This window comes from Notolepis coatsorum (genome assembly GCF_963971535.1).
Source record: "Notolepis coatsorum genome assembly, chromosome: 11".
Classification (NCBI taxonomy): Eukaryota; Metazoa; Chordata; class Actinopteri; order Aulopiformes; family Paralepididae; genus Notolepis; species Notolepis coatsorum.
In genome coordinates, this window is record NC_140175.1 from 740,338 (window position 1) to 760,790 (window position 20,453).

A 20,453-nucleotide genomic window follows, 5' to 3' on the forward strand; every position below is an offset into this window, starting at 1 on the left:
GACACCGACCAGTGGACTCTGATCGCCCCCATGAGCACCAGGCGTTGGGGAGTGGGAGTGGCTGCATACGGAGGACAAGTCTATGCGGTAGGTGCACACGGAGACAAATGCTTTATACTAGATATTTCTATAGACATGTATCATTTGACTTTCAATGCTTCTGTGATGCCCTCATTTCCCTAAGTGGATTAATACAGTGTCTGCCTGCCTGCCTGCCTGAGCCACACACTAAAACATTCCTCTCATGTGTCCTGTCCTCAGGTGGGAGGGTCAGACGGTAGAAACATCCTGCGTAGCGCGGAGGCCTACAGCCCCTTGACTGACTCCTGGAGCGCCCTGCCCGACATGCTCACCCCCCGCTGCTACTTTGGCATCGCGGTGCTGGACGGCCTGCTCTTCGTGGTCGGAGGCTTCAATGGCTTCACCTTCATCTCCAACGTGGAGCGCTACGACCAGAGCAGCGACAGGTGGACTGCAGCCGAGGACATGAAGATCCAGCGCTATGCCCTAAGCTGCTGCATAATGCATGGCCTGCCATTTAATATGAGCCAGTACGCTGCTCCCCGTGGAGGAGGAGGAGGAGGAGGAGGAGGAGGAGCATGAGAAGGAGGAAGATGAGGATGAGGAGGAGGAGCAGGAGGAGGAGGAAGAGGAGGAGGAGCAGGAGGAACAGGAGGAGCAGGATAAGCAGGAGGAGGAGGAGGAGGAGGATAAGCAGGAGGAGGAGGAGGAGGAGGATAAGCAGGAGGAGGAGGAGGAGGAGGAGCAGGAGGAGCAGGAGGAGCAGGAGGAGCAGGAGGAGCAGGAGGAGGAGGAAGAGGAGGAAGAGGAGGAGGAGCAGGAGGAGCAGGAGGAGCAGGAGGAGGAGGAGGAAGAGGAGGAAGAGGAGGAGAGGGAGGAGGAGGAGGAGGAGAGGAGGAGAAGGAAGAGGAAGAGGAAGAGGAGGAGGAGGAGTGCAGGACAGAAACATGTTTTCATGTTCTGAGGTATTTTAATAACTCCTCACCAGAGCCAATAATCTTTTAGAAGGCTCTGCTCCTACCCCCGGAGCTTTAAAAAAAAATACAAAAATTCATAATTTTGATCCAGCCTTTGTGATATTCAACACTGGTGAGATGTAATATGTAATGTATCCACACTAGGCCTGTCCCCAACTAAGGATTTGTATAGTCGACTTTGAATGGCCGAAATTTGCCGATAGTCGACAGGTAGTCGACTACCCCACCGAATGCAAAAATGTTTTATAATTATAATATATATTTTTTTGCATTCAACTAAGAGCTTGGCAGTCGACTACGGCTCTTTTCAATCGATTAGTCGACTATTCAACTAATCGAGGTCAGCCCTAATCCATACTAAATGATATTTAACCCTGGTGAGATGTACAACCATACTAAATGCACACAGCTTTCAAACACGACTGTGACTGTGACATGACAGGATTATGTCAATGACCAAGTATGGTTTTGTCAATATTCCAATGTACAGTTTTGCTTGTACAGTTGTACAGTGTCCCCCACCCACCCACCCCTCCTACCCTAAGATTCTAGAACCCTGTTTTTAAACATATTTTTAAACTTAAAAATACTCCTGCTGTTTTTTATTTCATCCGGTATATTGTTCCAGAGTTTCACTCCTTTCACTGACACAGACATATACTTTTACGTTTTAAGTGTGGTTCGAGCTCTAGGCTGTTTCAAATTGAGTGTTCTTCTTAAATTATACGTCACCTCTCGTTCTTTAAACAAAATGTGTAAGTTACATGGCAGTTGATGACTTCTTGCTTTAAAAACAATCTCTGCTGTTTTATGGTCAACTAAGTCGAGGAACTTTAATGCCCTTAGTTCAAAAAACAGTGTGTTTGTAGGATGGAGATAACTAACATTGTTCACAACCCTTATTGCCTTTTTCTGTAAGATGATAATCGGATTCAGATTAGTTTTGTATGTGTTTCCCCAAGTTTCTATACAGTAAGTTAGCTATGGTAATAAAAGAGTACAATAAATTGTGTATAATGATCTCAAATTTAATATGTGTCTGTTTTTTTTTAAGATACCTAAGCTACGCTCTGTTTTTTTCTTTAATATGAGTTTTCCAGCTGAGGTTTTGGTCTATCACGACCCCCAAAAAAGTATATTCATTTACTCTTTCAAGATGAACATTATCTATGCATATCTCTACTTGAGTATCCGGATGTATTTTCTTATTACCAAACAAAATAAATTTAGACTTACTTATATTTAAGGAGAGTTTGTTAGTATCAAGCCAACATTTCAGCTTCCCCAGTTCACCTGTAATATTTGTTAGCAACTGTTGAAGGTCTGCACCTGAACACATTTTTTTAGTATCATCTGCAAAAATGACAAATTTAAGTGCATCAGAAACATCAATGATATCATTAATATACAATATAAATAATTTCGGTCCTAAAATGGATCCTTGCGGTACCCCACATGTTATCACTTTGCAGGATGATCTGGTCTCCCCCATCGGCACACATTGTTTCCTATTTTCTATGTAACTTTTTATCCAACTGAGCCCTACCACTCTAATTCCATACTTTTCAAGTTTTCTGAGTAAAATATCACGGTCAATGGTATCGAAAGCTTTTTTCAGATCAATAAAAACTCCAACTGCATACTTTTTATTTTATCGATTGAATTTGTTAACTCTTCTGCTACCTGCATGAGAGCCATTGATGAACAGTGTAAAGGACCGTTTCAGTCTTCTGACTCTAAAGGGTTAACCCTTTAGAGTCAGAAGACTGTTTCTCCCTTAATTAAAACCCTTTAGAGTCAGAAGACTGTTTCTCCCTTAATTAATTAAGGGAGAAACGGTCTTCTGACATGGCCTCGTGAAAACAACAGAGAGGGAGAATCTGGCAGGATCATTTATTTTTAATGTGAGTCCAAATTCAAGGCGCCAGGTACAAATGGCCATGAGCGCAGACTGTCGGCTGGGGGTCGGCTGGGGGTCAGCTGGGGGTCAGCTGGGGGTCGGCTGGGGGTCGGCTGGGCACAGAGAGATTCCAATCCAGGAGACCGACTGACCGACTCTACTGCTGGCGACACCTCAGGCTCGGCTCTTTTGCCTAAAGGGTGCTGTTTGACGGCATTACAGATTAAACCTTTAAGTCTGATGATTTTACATTTTTACATTTACATTCACATTTACATTTAGTCATTTAGCTCAACGCTTTTATCCAAAGCGACTTACACAAGTTTTGTATGACAAGTCGTCAGGAAGGGTACAACTCTAGCTGGGTAACAACAATGTTCATCAAACAAGTGTTTGTGCTGCAGTGTTGAGTGTATGTTAGTATATTAGGAAGAGTGCCGGACAGTAGAGGACAGTAAGTAAGCAGGTTAGTGTATAGGTTCGTTTTTTTTGTTTTCATTTTAGATATTGATTGAACTTTATGAAGAACCTCACGCTGACCTCTGTTTTGAGAAACAGATCAAAGGCTCAGGAGGTAGAGTGGCCATCTGGTAATCAGAAGGTTCCCGGTTCGATTCCGGTTCCTCCCCGGGCAGCGTGTCGATGTGTCCTTGAGCAAGACACTTAACCCCTAACTGCGCCCAATGAGCAGGTTGGCACCTTGCATGGTGGCCTCCGCCGTCGGTGAGTGAATGTGTGAGTGAACGTGGGAGTGAATGGGTGAGTGAATGGGTGAGTGAATGGGTGAGTGAATGTGTGAGTGAATGGGTGAGTGAATGTGTGAGTGACTGTGTGAGTGAATGTGTGAGTGAATGTGTGAGTGAATGGGTGAGTGAATGTGTGAGTGAATGGGTGAGTGAATGGGTGAGTGAATGTGTGAGTGAATGTGTGAGTGAACGGGTGAGTGAACGTGTGAGTGAATGTGTGAGTGAATGGGTGAGTGAACGTGTGAGTGAACGTGTGAGTGAATGTGTGAGTGAATGTGTGAGTGAATGTGTGAGTGAATGTGTGAGTGAACGTGTGAGTGAACGGGTGAGTGAACGTGTGAGTGAATGTGTGAGTGAATGTGTCAGTGAATGGGTGAGTGAATGTGTGAGTGAATGTGTGAGTGAATGTGTGAGTGAATGGGTGAGTGAATGTGTGAGTGAACGTGTGAGTGAACGTGTGAGTGAATGGGTGAGTGAATGGGTGAGTGAATGGGTGAGTGAATGGGTGAGTGAATGTGGGAGTGAATGGGTGAGTGAATGTGTGAGTGAATGGGTGAGTGAACGGGTGAGTGAATGGGTGAGTGAATGAGTGAGTGAACGTGTGAGTGAATGTGTGAGTGAACGGGTGAGTGAATGGGTGAGTGAATGGGTGAGTGAATGTGTGAGTGAACGTGGGAGTGAATGGGTGAGTGAACGTGTGAGTGAATGGGTGAGTGAACGTGTGAGTGAACGTGTGAGTGAATGGGTGAGTGAACGTGTGAGTGAATGGGTGAGTGAACGTGTGAGTGAATGGGTGAGTGAATGGGTGAGTGAATGTGTGAGTGAATGTGTGAGTGAATGGGTGAGTGAATGTGTGAGTGAATGTGTGAGTGAATGTGTGAGTGAATGGGTGAGTGAATGGGTGAGTGAATGGGTGAGTGAACGGGTGAATATGAGGCATAAGTTGTAAAGCGCTTTGGATAAAAGCTGTTATATAAATGCACCATTTAGAGGTAGTAATAATAATAGAACATGGAATAATTTGACATGAACAGTCCTTTGCCATCATGCTCTTAGACTCATCTATTGAGATGTTTCATACTACGGTAGTTATTTCTTGCCGATTCATCATTTCCATAGTAATTGTCTGTGAAAGTGTCAAAGTGTGTTAAACACATCATACAACTAATTCCCTGATTTACCTGTTTTAAAGGCCCACGGCGCATCAATGTATGAACATGTTATGCAAAGGCTTTGTCAAGTAAAGTGTTCCTTTATTAATCCCCTTGGGAAGTGTCATAGCAGCATGGGGGAGGGGGGGCACAGGTATGGGCAGGGTGATAGCAGCATGGGGGAGGGGGGGTACAGGCAGTGTAGTGGCTATTTGTCAACAACAACTAATAAAAACTAAAAAGCCACTGAAGCACCAGGGCAGCGAATCTCACGCAGATCAGGAAGTCCATTGTCCAGACAGCATTTGACAGTTTTGTGGCGTTTATTGTCTGTTAATCAAAGAATACAGAAAAATTATGTTTGATTCTATATGATCTCCTGACGCTGGTAAAAACCATATACCTTCCCTGATGCCCACTGTGCTATTGCCTCTAATTACCTAAATACACCCAGCTGTGCTTCCCAATTGCCCAGAACCCCTTCAAAGTAAAAGCATTTAGCTGCGACTCATAATAACTTAAATAATATGGCCGTAAACAAATTGATACTACAAAATCACATAACAAATAAATGTAAAAATAGTTAATAGCTCCCACAACAAATCGGCCCCTAATTGTGAGTCACAATTACCCTTATATATATATATAACATGTAAGGGAGCTATTCTTTCTATTCAAGCGTCTTCTGTGTCTCCTTCTCTGCTGCCACTGAAAGAAAACAGATGGTAAGAAGACAGGATAGAAAGAGAGAATAGATAGAACAGGTATTATTATTATTCTGTGGCCTCCACCAGCAGGCAGATCTTTGTTACAGGTCTCTCCAAAACGCTGGTTTTAGTTTGGATGCACACAGACCGGACCAATCCTTTGTAGTCGGACTTGGTACTCAAAACTCGACCCATCTTCCAGGATCCTCTTGGAGCTGTAGCATCGGCAATAACGACAATATCTCCTGGGGAGAAGTTTCTTTTTGGAGCTGCCCATCTCTGTCTTTCCTGCATCACAAGTAAGTATTCGGATGTCCATCTCTTCCAAAACAGCTCTGCGATATACTGTACTTGCTTCCATTTTCTTCTGATGTACAGGTCACTCTTTTCAAAGAGTCCTGGGGGAAATATGGGTTTTCCTTTCAGCAGGAGAATATGGTTTGGGGTGAGGGCCTCAAGGTCATTAGGGTCATCAGACACTTTTGTGAGGGGTCTATCGTTTAGTATCGCCTCTACTTCACAAAACAGTGTCTGCAGGCCTTCATCATCCAAAACCTGCTGTCCAAGAACAGAGGTCAGTATACTCCTTACTGATCGAATGAGACGCTCCCAAACGCCACCTTGGTGTGAGGCTGTTGGCGTATTAAAGCTCCACTTAATTCCATCCTGAATTAAAGCATCCTGGATCCTTGCATTATTCAAAGCAGCAAGACTTTGCTTCAATTCTTTGTTTGCTCCAACAAAATTTGTGCCGTTATCAGATCTTAAATTTGACACAGGGCCTCTTCTGCATATGAATCTCCGCAAGGCGTTAATGCAAGAGTCTGTGTCAAGTGAATGTGCCACCTCCAGGTGTATTGCACGGCTGGTCAGACAAGTGAAAATCACTCCATACCTTTTTAGAAGGCTTCTTCCTCTTTTCACTTCTATGGGCCCAAAATAATCAACTCCCACTTTAGTAAAAGGAGCCTTGTCTGGCACAACTCGCTCTTGAGGCAGGTCTGCCATCTTCTGTTCCCCAAGTTTTCCTCTGTGCCGTCTACACACCATGCACTCTGTAATAGTCTTCCTTGCAGCTGAATTGGCATTGATTATCCAATACCTCTGTCGAAGTCTGTACAACATGTGGTTCCTCCCAGCGTGTCCTAGTTGTTGATGGATATGACGTAAAATGAGCTGGGAGACATGCAGGTCTTTGGAAAGAATGACAGGGTGCTTGGTTTCTGATGGTAATGCAGACCTGTTCAAACGACCACCAACTCTGAGGATGTTGTCCTCCAGTATGGGGTCTAGTTTGTACAGTGGGCTGTCCTTGGAGACGATATTTAAGCCATGTTTGAGGGAGGCAATTTCACTCTTGAACCTGTGTTTCTGAACAAAACGAATTATTGCCTTTTCTGCTTCATCACAATCGTCTGGAGTCAAATGTTTTCCACAGAGTGTGGCTTTGAAGATCTTGAGTTTCTGTTCAACTGTACTTTTCACTCCAGCATCTTTGTCATCTTCGGTAGCTCTAAGTTCCTTTCTTTTTTTACTCAGAAGCAACAGAAGTCCTTTAAGTTCAAGGAACCAGGCAACAGACGTTTTAAGCTTCTTCCAAGATGAGAAGTAGCTGATGAGATGGTCTGTTGGATTTTCTGAATCCTTAACAATGGCATTCACTGCCGCTTCTCTTTTGACCTCCGGGTCATCAATGGGAATCACTGAATCCATTTCCAGTGTAGGCCACTCATTTTCAGGCAAATACAGGAAATCTGGGCCTTTAATCCATTTTCCGTGTGTGAGAAATTCTTCAGCTCTCAATCCACGTGATGCTTCATCAGCAGGATTGGCCTTGGAGCCCACATACTTCCACTGGTCAACATCTGTAGCTTCTCTGATTACAGTGACTCTGTTGGCAACAAACATATGAAAACGTCTGGTTTCATTGGAGATGTATTTGATGACAGTCGTGCTATCGGTCCAAAACACTGACTTCTCCAGTGGCCACTGTAGTTCCCTTTGAAGCATGCCATCCATTCGGACAGCAAGGACTGCTGCTGTGAGTTCCAAACGAGGAATGGTGATGTGCTTCAGAGGTGCAGCTCTGGCCTTTCCGGCAAGAAATGAAACATGCACCTTATCGTCTCTATCTTTATCCTTCAGTCTCAGGTACGATACTGTACCATAACCAGCTTCACTGGCATCAGCAAAATTATGAATTTGTGCTGTCACAGATGTTTCAAAGTTCAGGGTTTTGATACAGCGTTCCACCTTGAATACACTCATCCTTTGGAGGTCGCTCAGCCAATCAGACCACTGTTTGGAGAAGGAGGGGGAAAAGTGTTCATCCCACTTCAGGTTTTGCCGGCAAAGCTCCTGCAACAGTAACTTGGCTGGCATTGTAAAAGGAGCCAAAAATCCTATAGGGTCATACAGAGAGCTGACCACCGACAAGATACCTCTCCTGGTTTGTGGGCGTGGCTGTAATGAAGTCCTAAAGCTGAACTGGTCGGACTCAACGCACCATTGCAGTCCAAGTGCTCTTTCCATAGGCAGGTGATCTTTGTCCAAATCCAGCTCTTTCATCTCTGCTGCTCTGATGTCACCTGGGATCGATGACAAAACATAACGGCTGGTTGTCACCCATTTTTGAAGGCTGAATCCTCCCTGACTACAGAGCAGAGTCAAATCCTTTACAAGCTTAATTGCATCTCCCTCCGAGGATGTAGACTTCAGGCAGTCGTCTACATAAAAGTTGTGATTGACTGTTTTGATCACTTCAGGAGGGAAGTGAGTTGCATTGTCCTCTGCAGTTCGCCTCAAGGCGTAATTGGCGCAACTGGGGGACGAAACAGCTCCAAACAAATGTACCCTCATTCGATATTCCCTTGGTTCCTGGTCAGTGTTGCCCTGAGGCCACCAAAGAAAGCGAAGAAAGTTCACATGTTTATCAGGCACCCGCACCTGATGAAACATGGCCTTGATGTCAGCCATGATTGCGACAGGCTCTTTCCTGAAGCGAATGAGGACCCCCATAAGAGTGTTGGTGAGATCGGGGCCCTGCAAGAGCTGACAGTTCAGAGATGTTCCTTTGAATGAGGCTCCACAGTCATATACAACCCTCAGATTTCCTTTGGTGGGGTGATGTACTCCATGGTGGGGAATGTACCACACTTTTCCCTCATCTTGTTCCAGCTGTTCAATGGGTACAACTTCAGCATAACCTTGAACCAGCATATCATTGATAAATGAGGTGTACTCCTCTTTAAACTTGATGTTCTTTTCAAATTTCCTTTTCAGGCCTTGAAGTCGCTGCTCTGCAACACAGCGATTATTTGGCAAGACCGGTTCCTCTTCTCTGAAAGGTAAGTCAATGTAATAATGTCCATCTTTCAACTCTGTTGTTCTTCTCATTATCTTCATGAATTGAATGTCCTCCCTTGACATTTCCAATGACCCCTCTGATGTTTTTTCATTAAAATCATGGTTGTATTGCTTCATGAGCATTTCTTCCAGATGTTCCACACATATTCGATTTGTTGTGACAACAGAGCAGCCAGTCTTAACTCTGCTGTTACTTCCACTCCTAAGTGGTCCATTTATGACCCAGCCGACTCTTGTTCTGACTGCATATGGTCCTTCACCTTGGCTGTTGATCAGCTCCCATGGTTCCATTACTTTTGCTGCATCAGTTCCGATGAGCAAATCCACATCTGCATTCAAGTCGTGCAGCTTTATGTTACTCAAGTAAGACCATTTTTCCACATCATCCTGACGTGGAATGTTCACACGTGACACTGGCATAGCTCTTTGGGTTAAGACATTGGGCAATTCAATAAAATCCTCCTTATCTATGCCAGACACTTCCAAGTGAGACAATACATTGGTGCTCACAATTTTCTCTTGCCCCATTGTTCGTAATAGAATATTGGCTGGCTTGCCACTTAGCCCCAGTCTCTTTGCCAGGTTATGAGTGCAAAAAGTACTGGAACTTCCGGGATCCAAGAATGCATATGTCTGCACAACTCTGTCAGTCACTTGGCTTTTCACTTGAACTGCAACAATCGAAAACACAGCATTGTCCTCATCTCCGGCCCCTATACGGCCACATGTTTGAGACTGAACAGATGTTACACTCAGATGGCTCACAGGCTCTTCTGCCTTATTAAAAGGTGTACTTATACCCTTCTGCTCAATGTGTAGGACTGATGGATGCTTTTGCTGACACACACTGCAATCCAATCGACTCCTGCAGTCTTTGCTTATGTGTCCCACTTTCAAGCAACCAAAACAAATTCCATGCTCCTTTATGAAATGGATTTTGTCCTTTTGTATCTTTAACTTAAACTGTGAGCATTTTTCAAGTGAGTGGCTGGTTCGTTGGCAGAATAAACAGCATTTGATGTGACTTTGGGCAGAGAAGGACTTGATCTTATTATCCATGTACCTTTTGTTGTTTCCTTCTTTCATTGCAGTGACACTGGTGGCAAAGGTGCTCCGTTTCCTTTGCCTTGGTTGACTGTCAATGGGGGGTTTGTTGCGGCTGGTACATTTTGAATCCTGAATATTTCCAAACACTGGATCAGAGACAATTCTAACTTGTTTTTCAACAAAGTTCACAAGGTCAATAAATAGTGCTCTGCAACCACGTTGCTCCTGCAAATCACATGCGACGTTCCTCCATTTCTCCCTCAGCTTAAAAGGAAGCTTCATCACAATGTTCCTGAGGTTTGATGGCATGTCCAACTCATTCATTTGCATGATTCTCTGTGTTAAATTAGAGCATTCTCGCAAGAACAGAGAAAATGATTGTAGTGATTTTACATCTTCATCTTTAACCAGAGGCCAGCTATCAATTTTGTCCATATAAGCAGAAGCAATTTTGTATTCATTTCCAAAATGTTCAGCAAGCAGGGATTTAGCGCGTTGATATCCCTGAACAGAGGGTAGGTGCTGACAGCTTTTCACCAGGTCTCTTGGTTGTCCCCTGGTGTACTGCTCTAAAAAGTGTAAACAATCACTTGCATTGTCGGTTTTAACCTCAACACAACTTTCAAAGGATCTGATGAAGGAATGATACTGAAGAGGATCACCATCAAATATGGCTATATTTCTCACTGGTAGAGAAGATGCCAAATTTTGCTGTACCAACATTGTAGTGATGTCAGTTTGGCGTTGCATGATATTCACAATGTCATTTTGGGTGTCATTATTGCATGCCATATTCAGGGAGGATGCTCGTCCTGTCTGTTGAGCATCATGGGCCACTTGTGTTGGTGCCTGAGTGTATAGTGGTCTGAGGTCCATCTGTAATACTGCCATTTGTTTAGGCCTGACAGTCTGTGATGCATCTTTAAACCCGATGGTCTGTGATGGTCCTTTGGGCCTTACAGTGACAGCCTGGGCCTCAGGATGAAATTCATTTTGCATGTTATTTCCCTGCGGGACAAATTGACCAGCTTGAGGATTGAGTTGGCCTGTCATTCTTTGAGCTATATTCCTGTCCAGATACGAGTTCATTCCATCCGACCTTTTAGAGTTACATTTTGAATTGGTTTCCAGCACATTGATTTTCGCATTGGCTGCAGCTAGGTCAGTTTCCAGAGCAAACTGTTCCTTTTCCTTCCTTAGTTCCTCCTGCTTTGCCCTTAGTTCCTCCTGCTTTGCTTCCAACTCATGTTTCCTTTTTAAGGCTTTCATCCGCTCCAGTAGGGATGCTTTGTCAGCCTCCGCCTTTAGCCTGGTAGACGCGGTGGATGATGTCTTTGATACACTGGAGTGTGGCTTTTGTTGCTTTTCATTTGTACATGAAATGTTAGAGGCACTGTCCTCAGGATTGATATCATCAATAACAACACTTTGTTTAGATTGAGCCTCATCATCATCTTCATTTGTTTCAACAACATCATTAGTTTCATTGTCAATATTTGCATTTGATTCCACCTGAGGGTGCCCAGCAGCAGACAACCAAACCCTTACATCCTCTGTGAAATTACAAAATTTCATTATTGTTGCATTGAAACATGTATTTTGCCTTTTAACCTCTTCCTCAGGCAAATCCATATTTATGAAAGACTCATGCATGTCCTTAGCGTCCTCATAACAATTGATGAAGTTACTCAAATGAGCTTGCACATAGTTCACATTGTCAGTAGATTTCAGCAAGGTACGTATTGGTTCAATGTATTTCTTGGCCTGTTTGATTTTTGCAGACCTCTTTTCTTGGCATGTTTGCATGTAAAATGCCAACCCTTTTGCGGTAAACTTGATGCCCCGTTTTACAGAGGGCTTGGGCGGAGCAACATTCTCCACACTTGCAACGTTTGAACCAACCACAGGCGTTGTCTCATATGTCCCAACCAGCTGCTCCATACTGTCTGATTGGTTCATACAGCCAACTTCACGTCGGAGATTTATGAATGAATGTCTTTACAATGAAGTTCAACAACTCCCAATATTCATCAACATCATTTAGCGTCGCGAGACAATAATTCAGTCACTCCAATAAGTTTGCCTTTTTCCAATAAAGCTGACGGATTATTCTTCACATACCAATGATGTTGTTTTGTTCGAGTGCGACGTCCATTAGACCGTGTGGTCCTCCGTTCTCCGATCGTGTCTTTAACAGGTTGATCCAAGGCAATTCAAGCTTCACAAAAGTCACTGATCATAGTCTTCGATCTCCAGACCAAACGCTGGAGCGCCAGCATCCATGTCCTCTGATGAATGATCCTCCGTTTGAGCGTGGTGTTTCCATGTCCAAAACGTCCAACGGCAAAAATCCAAAACAACGATAAAAAGTGTCCGCTTCAATAAGGAACGGTTTTTACTTTATGTAGTGGCTATTTGTCAACAACAACTAATAAAAACTAAAAAGCCACTGAAGCACCAGGGCAGCGAATCTCACGCAGATCAGGAAGTCCATTGTCCAGACAGCATTTGACAGTTTTGTGGCGTTTATTGTCTGTTAATCAAAGAATACAGAAAAATTATGTTTGATTCTATATGATCTCCTGACGCTGGTAAAAACCATATACCTTCCCTGATGCCCACTGTGCTATTGCCTCTAATTACCTAAATACACCCAGCTGTGCTTCCCAATTGCCCAGAACCCCTTCAAAGTAAAAGCATTTAGCTGCGACTCATAATAACTTAAATAATATGGCCGTAAACAAATTGATACTACAAAATCACATAACAAATAAATGTAAAAATAGTTAATAGCTCCCACAGGCAGGACAGGTAGTAATGATACTAGAACGTAGAACACAGTGCAAGTAGTGATGATGATAGTGATAAGTTATAACAGTAGTGAGTGGCAGGATTCAATTTGATTGATTGATTGATTGATTGAACATGTTATTAACAGATTGCAGAATGGGTACAATACAGTACGGCTCAATACACACAATTGTTAAGGGGATGCAGACCAGAGAAAGACTTTCGTCTTGTTTACATCAGGGTCCCCCATTTAAATTCATCAAGACATTTATGACATACATGATATACAAATATACAGTACTGTTTATTTACAGACAGAGTTTCTAAAAGAGAATATATACATTTGAGGGGGAGGAAACTGTACATTGGGGGGGTTGGATGGGTGGGGGGGGGCGGATTTGGACATTTACCGGGTTTAGTTTCGAATTGCAGCCTCTCGTAGGTGCTCTTTTAGAGTGGTTTTGAAGGTGGGTAGTGATTCACATTATTTTACGGTTGTGGGTAGGGCGTTCCACATTGTTGTGGCATAATTGCGAAACGTGTTTAGTCCCTTGTTTGAGCCGGTTGAACATGATTTGTGGAGCTCCCTCTGGTGTCGTGGTATTCACTGACCTTTGGGAAGTATGTCGACATGTACATGGGTACCTTAGTGGTGTAGTGTATCTTGTAGACCAGGCCCATTGCAAGTTGCTGTACTCTGTCGTCTACTCTAAGCCATCCTAGGTTGTCAACGTGGGCAGGGGTGAGGTGGGTTCTAGGAGTCAGGTCAAGTAGAAGTCTGACCAGTTTGTTTTGTGATGTTTGTAATCTTGTTTTTTAGTGCCTTTGAGGTGCTTTGGTACCATGAGGTCGTAGTACCCTTGAATGAGTGCTCCTGCCAGAGTCTTCAAGGTATTCTTGTTTACCAGAGAGGAGATCCGGTACAAGAATCTAGTTCGTTGGTTGACTTTTTTTAATTACATTGGTTGCCATTTTGTCACAGGAAAGATTTGCCTCTAAGATGGAACCCAGGTAGGTAATTTCATCTTTCCTTGTGACAATATTGTCACCCACTGTGAGCCGTCGGTCTTGCTGAGTTTGTTATTTGAACCGAAGAGAATGGACTCTGTTTTACCCAGGTGTAATGATAGTTTGTTATCAGCGAGCCATAATGCTGATTCTGCCGAGTTCAGAGCTGAGGGTTTTTTCAACCTGTAACTTGTTCTTGTCAGAGACCAGCAGGCAGGGCCGCCTCAGGGGGTGTGCGAGCAGTGCGGTCGCACAGGGCCTCGCGGGAAGGGGGGCCTCGCAAAATAAAAAATAAAAAAAAATAAAAAAAAAATATTTTTTATTTATTATTTTTTTTATTTTTTTTATTTTTTATTTTTTATTTTTTTTTGCAAGGCCCCCCTTCCCGCGAGGCCCTTTTTCATCACATACCTAAAATCTAGTTTTGCTTATATGCTTATATATTTCACATTAGACACGTTTGTAGAATGTGTCTGACTTGTTCCTGGGTCTGCACCTGGGTCACTATTGGAGCTCTGGTGCTCTGCAGCAGACATACTATTGGTTTCAACGAAGGGAGTGGTTACTTACATCATGTGTAGTACGCCGCCGGAAACTTAAACGAAGAAGAAGAAGAAGAGTCAGCTGCGTTTGACTATTTCGCGCGTGCAGCTTTTGACTATTATGCTTAGTTATGCCAGCCAAGGTCGGTCATTATCAGTCGGTCAGTCACCAAGGAACGTTGACGAAAGGCCTCTCGCTGGCGGGACAAATGGCCGGAGCCTTGTCATGATGCAGTCGGGATATAGCCATGATGATGTCGGCTAGTAGCTAGCTTAGCTAAAGGCTAACTAGCGTTAGCTAACCTAGAGATGCAGCCAAGATGAAGAGGATGGTCGTTTGGCAGATGAACTTCGTCACCACGCGGTTGTCTCCATCCTCTTGGACGTTTGGTGAGTTTTTAACCTATTCTATTAACTCTATTCTATTCCCGCCGTGGACATCGCTCTCTCTCTCTCTCTCTCTCTCTCTGGAGCTAAACTGGCCGACTAGCTGTTGTAGTACTAGTACTAGTAGCTAACGGTGTATGGCCTGGTGTCAGTAGCCGCATAGCTTGCTTCTGCGTTAGCTAATGGTTAGCGATAGCCTGGTTGAGCTAACTGTTAGCCAGTTAGCTGTTTAGCTTCGACGTTAGCTGCCGGCTGGGAACGTTCGTTTGATGCTATCAGTTAGCCTTGAGTTAGCTGTTAGCTTGTGCTACGACCATTGACATTAGCCGTGAGAATAGCAGGGGGTTCTGGCACTCTGACTACGACATCATCTTTGACAGAAGATGTAGTCGGGCCTGCACCATGACAAGGCTCTGGCCATAGCTTATTTTTCTCCCGACAGCGAGAGGCCTTTCGTCAACGTGGAGACCTGTGTTGCGGCCTTTCGCCCTGCGTTCCTTGGTGCAGGTAAGATTAATGAAAATGTCATGACATTACCCCACTCTTCCTTCCTTCCCCTCCCGAATGTTTTGTTAATAACGATGTTTTTTTCCAGGCAAAACATATGCTACTTCACAACATTTGGAGATACGACATGTGCTGTGTGTGAATGTCTTGGTCGTTTGTGTAGCTTGGGTAGCGTTGGGCCGTTGGCCAAAGCTGTGTGTGGCCTGGTGTCACAGTACCTGGCTAGCCTATTTAGCTGATGTCGGCCATTGGCTCCTTGCTGCTTTGGTTTCTCTGGTATAGACCCTCTTCTCTTTGGATTTAAGTGTTGATCTTTGTCCTTTTGGATCTCTCATACATGCTCTCTCTCTAACACACACACACACATGCTCTCTCTCTCTCTCTCTCTCTCTCTCTCTCTCTCTCTCTCTCTCTCTCTCTCTCTCTCTCTCTCTCTCATACATGCTCTCTCTCTAACACACATGCTCTCTCTCTCTCTCTCTCTCTTTCTAACACACACAGTCTGCCTATGGCGGCCTTTCTCGATGGCTAGGCTGTGCTCGCTGAGTCTGTACATAGTCAAGGATCTTCAGTCACAGTGCTCAGGTATTCTGCCACTGTGTACTCTCTGTTTAGGGCCAAATAGCATTTCAATTTCTTTCCAATGTGTCTCTCTCTCTCTCTCTCTCTCTGTACACTGTATATTGACTGTAGAACGGGAGCTCTCTCTCGCTCTCTCTTTTGCTATATGTTGACTGTATCATGCCCCGCCTCGGGCAGCGCTATTATTTAAGAATATGTTGACTGTATGAAAAAAAATATATATATATTATCGCGTTAAATCTCGCACAGGGCCTCGCATTTCTCCCAGGCGGCCCTGATTTTATGGTCTATTATTACACATAAGTCTATGGTGTGGTGTTCATCACTTTAATAATAAACACTGTTAGGACTATCTGACTCTTAATAATAAACACTGTTAGGACTATCTGACTCTTAATAATAAACACTGTTAGGACTATCTGACTCTTAATAATAAACACTGTTAGGACTATCTGACTCTTAATAATAAACACTGTTAGGACTATTTGACTCTTAATAATAAACACTGTTAGGACTATTTGACTCTTAATAATAAACACTGTTAGGACTATCTGACTCTTAATAATAAACACTGTTAGGACTATCTGACTAACTGTGTGAGGGCTGGTCCATTACCGCACGCTTCCAGGTACCAATTACCTCCACACACCTGAAGAGAGTTTCGAATCAGCTCGAAGGGAGCCCTTATATACACGGGGTTTCTGAATGTTCATTGTCGGGTCATTTTGCTTACCTCCGCCTGCAGCTTGTTCCTCCCGTGTTGTTCTCCATTTGTTTCTCCAGTACGCCTTGGAGTTCACCGCTGTCGCCCCTCTCTGCTCCCGTGGACCCGCGCCCCGTATCTCACTTTGCCCCTTGGTGAGTCTGGAAGTATATCTTTGATGCTCTGTTTTTCCTGGACTCAAGACCTTTCTGTTTTTTTGTGTGTTTCGTTAACACTGAAGAGGTATCGCCTTTTGTTATTGCTGGACTCGGCTCTATTACTGGACTGCCTCGTAATCCCTGCGTTTGGTTATTGACATTCCTCTTTTTCTCTGTTCCATAAAACAGGGACGCGTCCCCAAGGACTTCAAAATTGCGAGGGTGACCCCTCTGCACAAAAAGGGCAGCAAATTAGACCCAGGCAACTACCGCCCTGTTTCTATTCTCACCTCCATCTCGAAAGTCATGGAAAAAATTGTCTACGAACAGGTCGAAAAGTACCTAGCGGAAAAAAATCTAATCTACGAATTCCAATCTGGCTTCAGAACATCCCACTCCACTGACACATGCCTTCTCTATTTGAATGACCACATCAAACAAGAGGTGGACGCAGGCAAATACTGCGGCATGGTCATGCTGGACCTACAAAAGGCCTTTGACACGGTCAATCACTCCATTCTGATTGACAAGCTAAAAGCAATTGGTTTTGATAGTCTATCAGTGAGCTGGATGCAATCCTACCTTGAGGGGAGGGAACAGATGGTGGAGGTAAACGGTACCCTATCCCCCCCCCTCACAGTGAGCTGTGGTGTTCCACAAGGAAGCATACTAGGACCGCTACTGTTCCTAATTTATGCAAATGACATGTCGTCAGCTTGTGACTGCAACTTGTTCCTGTTTGCGGACGACTCAGCCCTGCTGGTCTCTGACAAGAACAAGTTACAGGTTGAAAAAACACTATAATAAACACTATTAGGACTGTCTGACTCTTAATAATAAACACTGTTAGGACTGTCTGACTCTTAATAATAAACACTGTTAGGACTATCTGACTCTTAATAATAAACACTGTTAGGACTGTCTGACTCTTAATAATAAACACTGTTAGGCAGGGACATGCACAGGACTTTAGAGGGGCAGGTGCTCAAAGGCTGAAAAGGGCACTGGGCCTGTGCTATTTTTGGGGGCCCTTTTTGGGCGGGGAGGGGCCTTTTTATGCTTTTTGGGGGTTTTTGGTGATCAAATATTGAATATTGAACTATAATAATCAGTGCAGGAGCTCACTTATCCTTGAAAGACACTTTTATCACTGACTTAACACTTTGAGCGCCACGCCTGGTTTTCCGTTTTACCGGCTGAATGCCACCATCTGCGCCAATGTTAACGTTAATATCGCCTAATCTATGTTTTAAATTATGGCTATGTGTCTAATCTGCCCATCGCATTATCAAATACTATTTTCAAGTCAGTGCTGTGAAGGCAGATTGTTTTTTTATCGCGTCGTTTCCGTTTCAGAGCAGTTAGAAAAGCCCCCGTTTTGATATAAAAAACAGCACATTCTGGAGCATTCTATGAAAATCGTCTTTTAGTGGAATATTCCACAACGTTGATATTCGTCGGCCTTTTTATGAATCGTTTTCAAATAAACGCTAGATGATCAATATTATACGTGCACGCAAGTACATTACGGCCGCGCACTGATAATCGCTCCGTTGATTTCCTCACGGACTTTTACAGTGAAACTGAAAGAGGACATTTCACAAAACAGCTTATAACTTCATCAAACTTTCTCAGATTATCCTAACACTGATAACATAGAGTCCTTACCTGACATCAGATGGTATCCAACTGGTATATTCCAATTCCTGATCACCATTCGAAAAAATCGATACGTGTATGGATCCAACGCGATACAGTAGAACTCCATGATCCGCGGGGATCTGAGGCTCCAGAATGAACTCTGGTAACCCCGGCTGGATCAGTGAACTGGAAAATGTGGAGTACCGGATTTTTTTCCCCATTCATTTTCATTGAGTCCATTCCAAAATCACTTATGTCATCTGGGAGACGACAGGGGGCGCTTTTTTCCACAGTGATCGCCGGCGCCCCTCGGCTATACTCGGGTAGGCTCGGGTGATGCAATAATTTTTCAGATCGCTAAAAAAAAAAAAATTATTCAGAGAAATCTCGTGAGTGGCATTCAACCACCTATAAAAAAACCAGAGAAATCTCGTGAGTGGCACGGAAAGTGTTAAAAGGCCCATACATCTCCATAAATGTTCAGGGAGGAGGGAATAAGTGCTTACCCTACAGACCCCAAGTCTGTTAGGACAGCAGACTCGGTTGGCACTGCTCAAAACTTAGCTTTCAAAAAATAGCTTTTAAATGAATTATTATCTTTATTTCATTGTCTTATTTTTCTTTATTTCTATACATTTGACTTAAATATTTTATTATAATTTGTATCATTGTTTTATGTCGTTTTTTCTATCATTTTATTTGTTCTTTTTTAATGTCAACATATTATTTATATTATTCAAAATGACCTCAAACATGTTCCGTTGTGATGTCACAGTATGATGTAATAATCAAACATTCTAGAACATGTGTGATGTCACAGTATGATGTCATAATCAAACATTCTAGAACATTTGTGATGTCACAGTATGATGTCATAATCAAACATTCTAGAACATTTGTGATGTCACAGTATGATATCATAATCAAACATTCTAGAACATTTGTGATGTCACAGTATGATGTCATAATCAAACATTCTAGAACATTTGTGATGTCACAGTATGATAATCAAACATTCTAGAACATTTGTGATGTCACAGTATGATGTCATAATCAAACATTCTAGAACATTTGTGATGTCACAGTATGATGTCATAATCAAACATTCTAGAACATTTGTGATGTCACAGTATGATGTCATAATAGAACATTCTAGAACATTTGTGATGTCACAGTATGATGTCATAATCAAACATTCTAGAACATTTGTGATGTGACAGTATGATAATCAAACATTCTAGAACATTTGTGATGTCACAGTATGATGTCATAATCAAACATTCTAGAACATTTGTGATGTCACAGTATGATGTCATAATCAAACATTCTAGAACATTTGTGATGTCACAGTATGATGTCATAATCAAACATTCTAGAACATTTGTGATGTCACAGTATGATGTCATAATAGAACATTCTAGAACGTTTGTGTACAGTATATATATTCAACAATTCTCTCAGAAGATATCAGATCTCAGAAGACCAAGTGAAGATATCACTTGTTGTTTCCGGCTACTTGTTTGTAAGCTTGAATATATTCTGTAGATACAATTTAAAATCCCCACATGGAAAAGGAAACAATGTCCTGTACAATCCTTAATGAGCTGCGTCTGGAGGGAAGGCTCTGTGATGTGGTTATTAAAGTCAACAGCACTGAGTTGAATGCCTACAAGGCCCTCCTGTGTGACTGCAGTGACTATTTCAGGTAAGTTTAGCTTGGTTCAGGTTAGCTTGATTCAGGTTAGCTTGGTTCAGGTTAACTTGGTTAGTAAACAGATACCATACTGTACTTTTACGGTAAACAGATACTATACTGTACTTCTACTGTAAACAGATACTGTACTTCTACTGTAAACCGATACTATACTGTACTTCTACTGTAAACAGATACTATACTGTACTTCTACTGTAAAAATATACTATAATGCACTTCTACTGTAAACAGATACTATACTGTACTTCTACTGTAAACAGATACTATACTGTACTTCTACTGTAAAAAGATACTATACTTCTACTGTGCTAAGACCCTATACTTCTACAGTGAAAATATATTACTACTAGGGCTGTCCCCGACTAAGGATTTGGATAGTCGACTATGATTGGCCAAAATCTGCCATTAGTCGACTATTAGTCGACTATATATATATATATATATATATATATATATATATATATATATATATATATATATATATATATATATATATATATATATAT

General features: G+C 42.7%; 2 protein-coding genes across 2 annotated transcripts in view; one reads left to right on the plus strand and one right to left on the minus strand.

Moving 5' to 3' along the window:
• Window positions 1-8,478, minus strand: part of LOC311236454 (betaine--homocysteine S-methyltransferase 1-like) — a gene marked incomplete at its 5' end in the record, with an annotated part of 46,829 nt that extends 38,351 nt beyond the window's left edge. Inside the window, one exon of the mRNA XM_084324135.1 lies at window positions 8,449-8,478. Within this exon, the coding sequence (XP_084180261.1) occupies window positions 8,449-8,478 (30 nt within the window). The remainder of the gene's footprint in view (window positions 1-8,448) is intronic.
• LOC311236455 (short-chain specific acyl-CoA dehydrogenase, mitochondrial-like) overlaps window positions 8,477-20,453 on the plus strand; it is a gene marked incomplete at both ends in the record, with an annotated part of 46,972 nt that continues 34,995 nt past the window's right edge. The window contains 2 exons of the mRNA XM_084324136.1: window positions 8,477-8,530; window positions 16,515-16,589. Of these exons, the coding sequence (XP_084180262.1) occupies window positions 8,477-8,530; window positions 16,515-16,589 (129 nt within the window). The remainder of the gene's footprint in view (window positions 8,531-16,514; window positions 16,590-20,453) is intronic.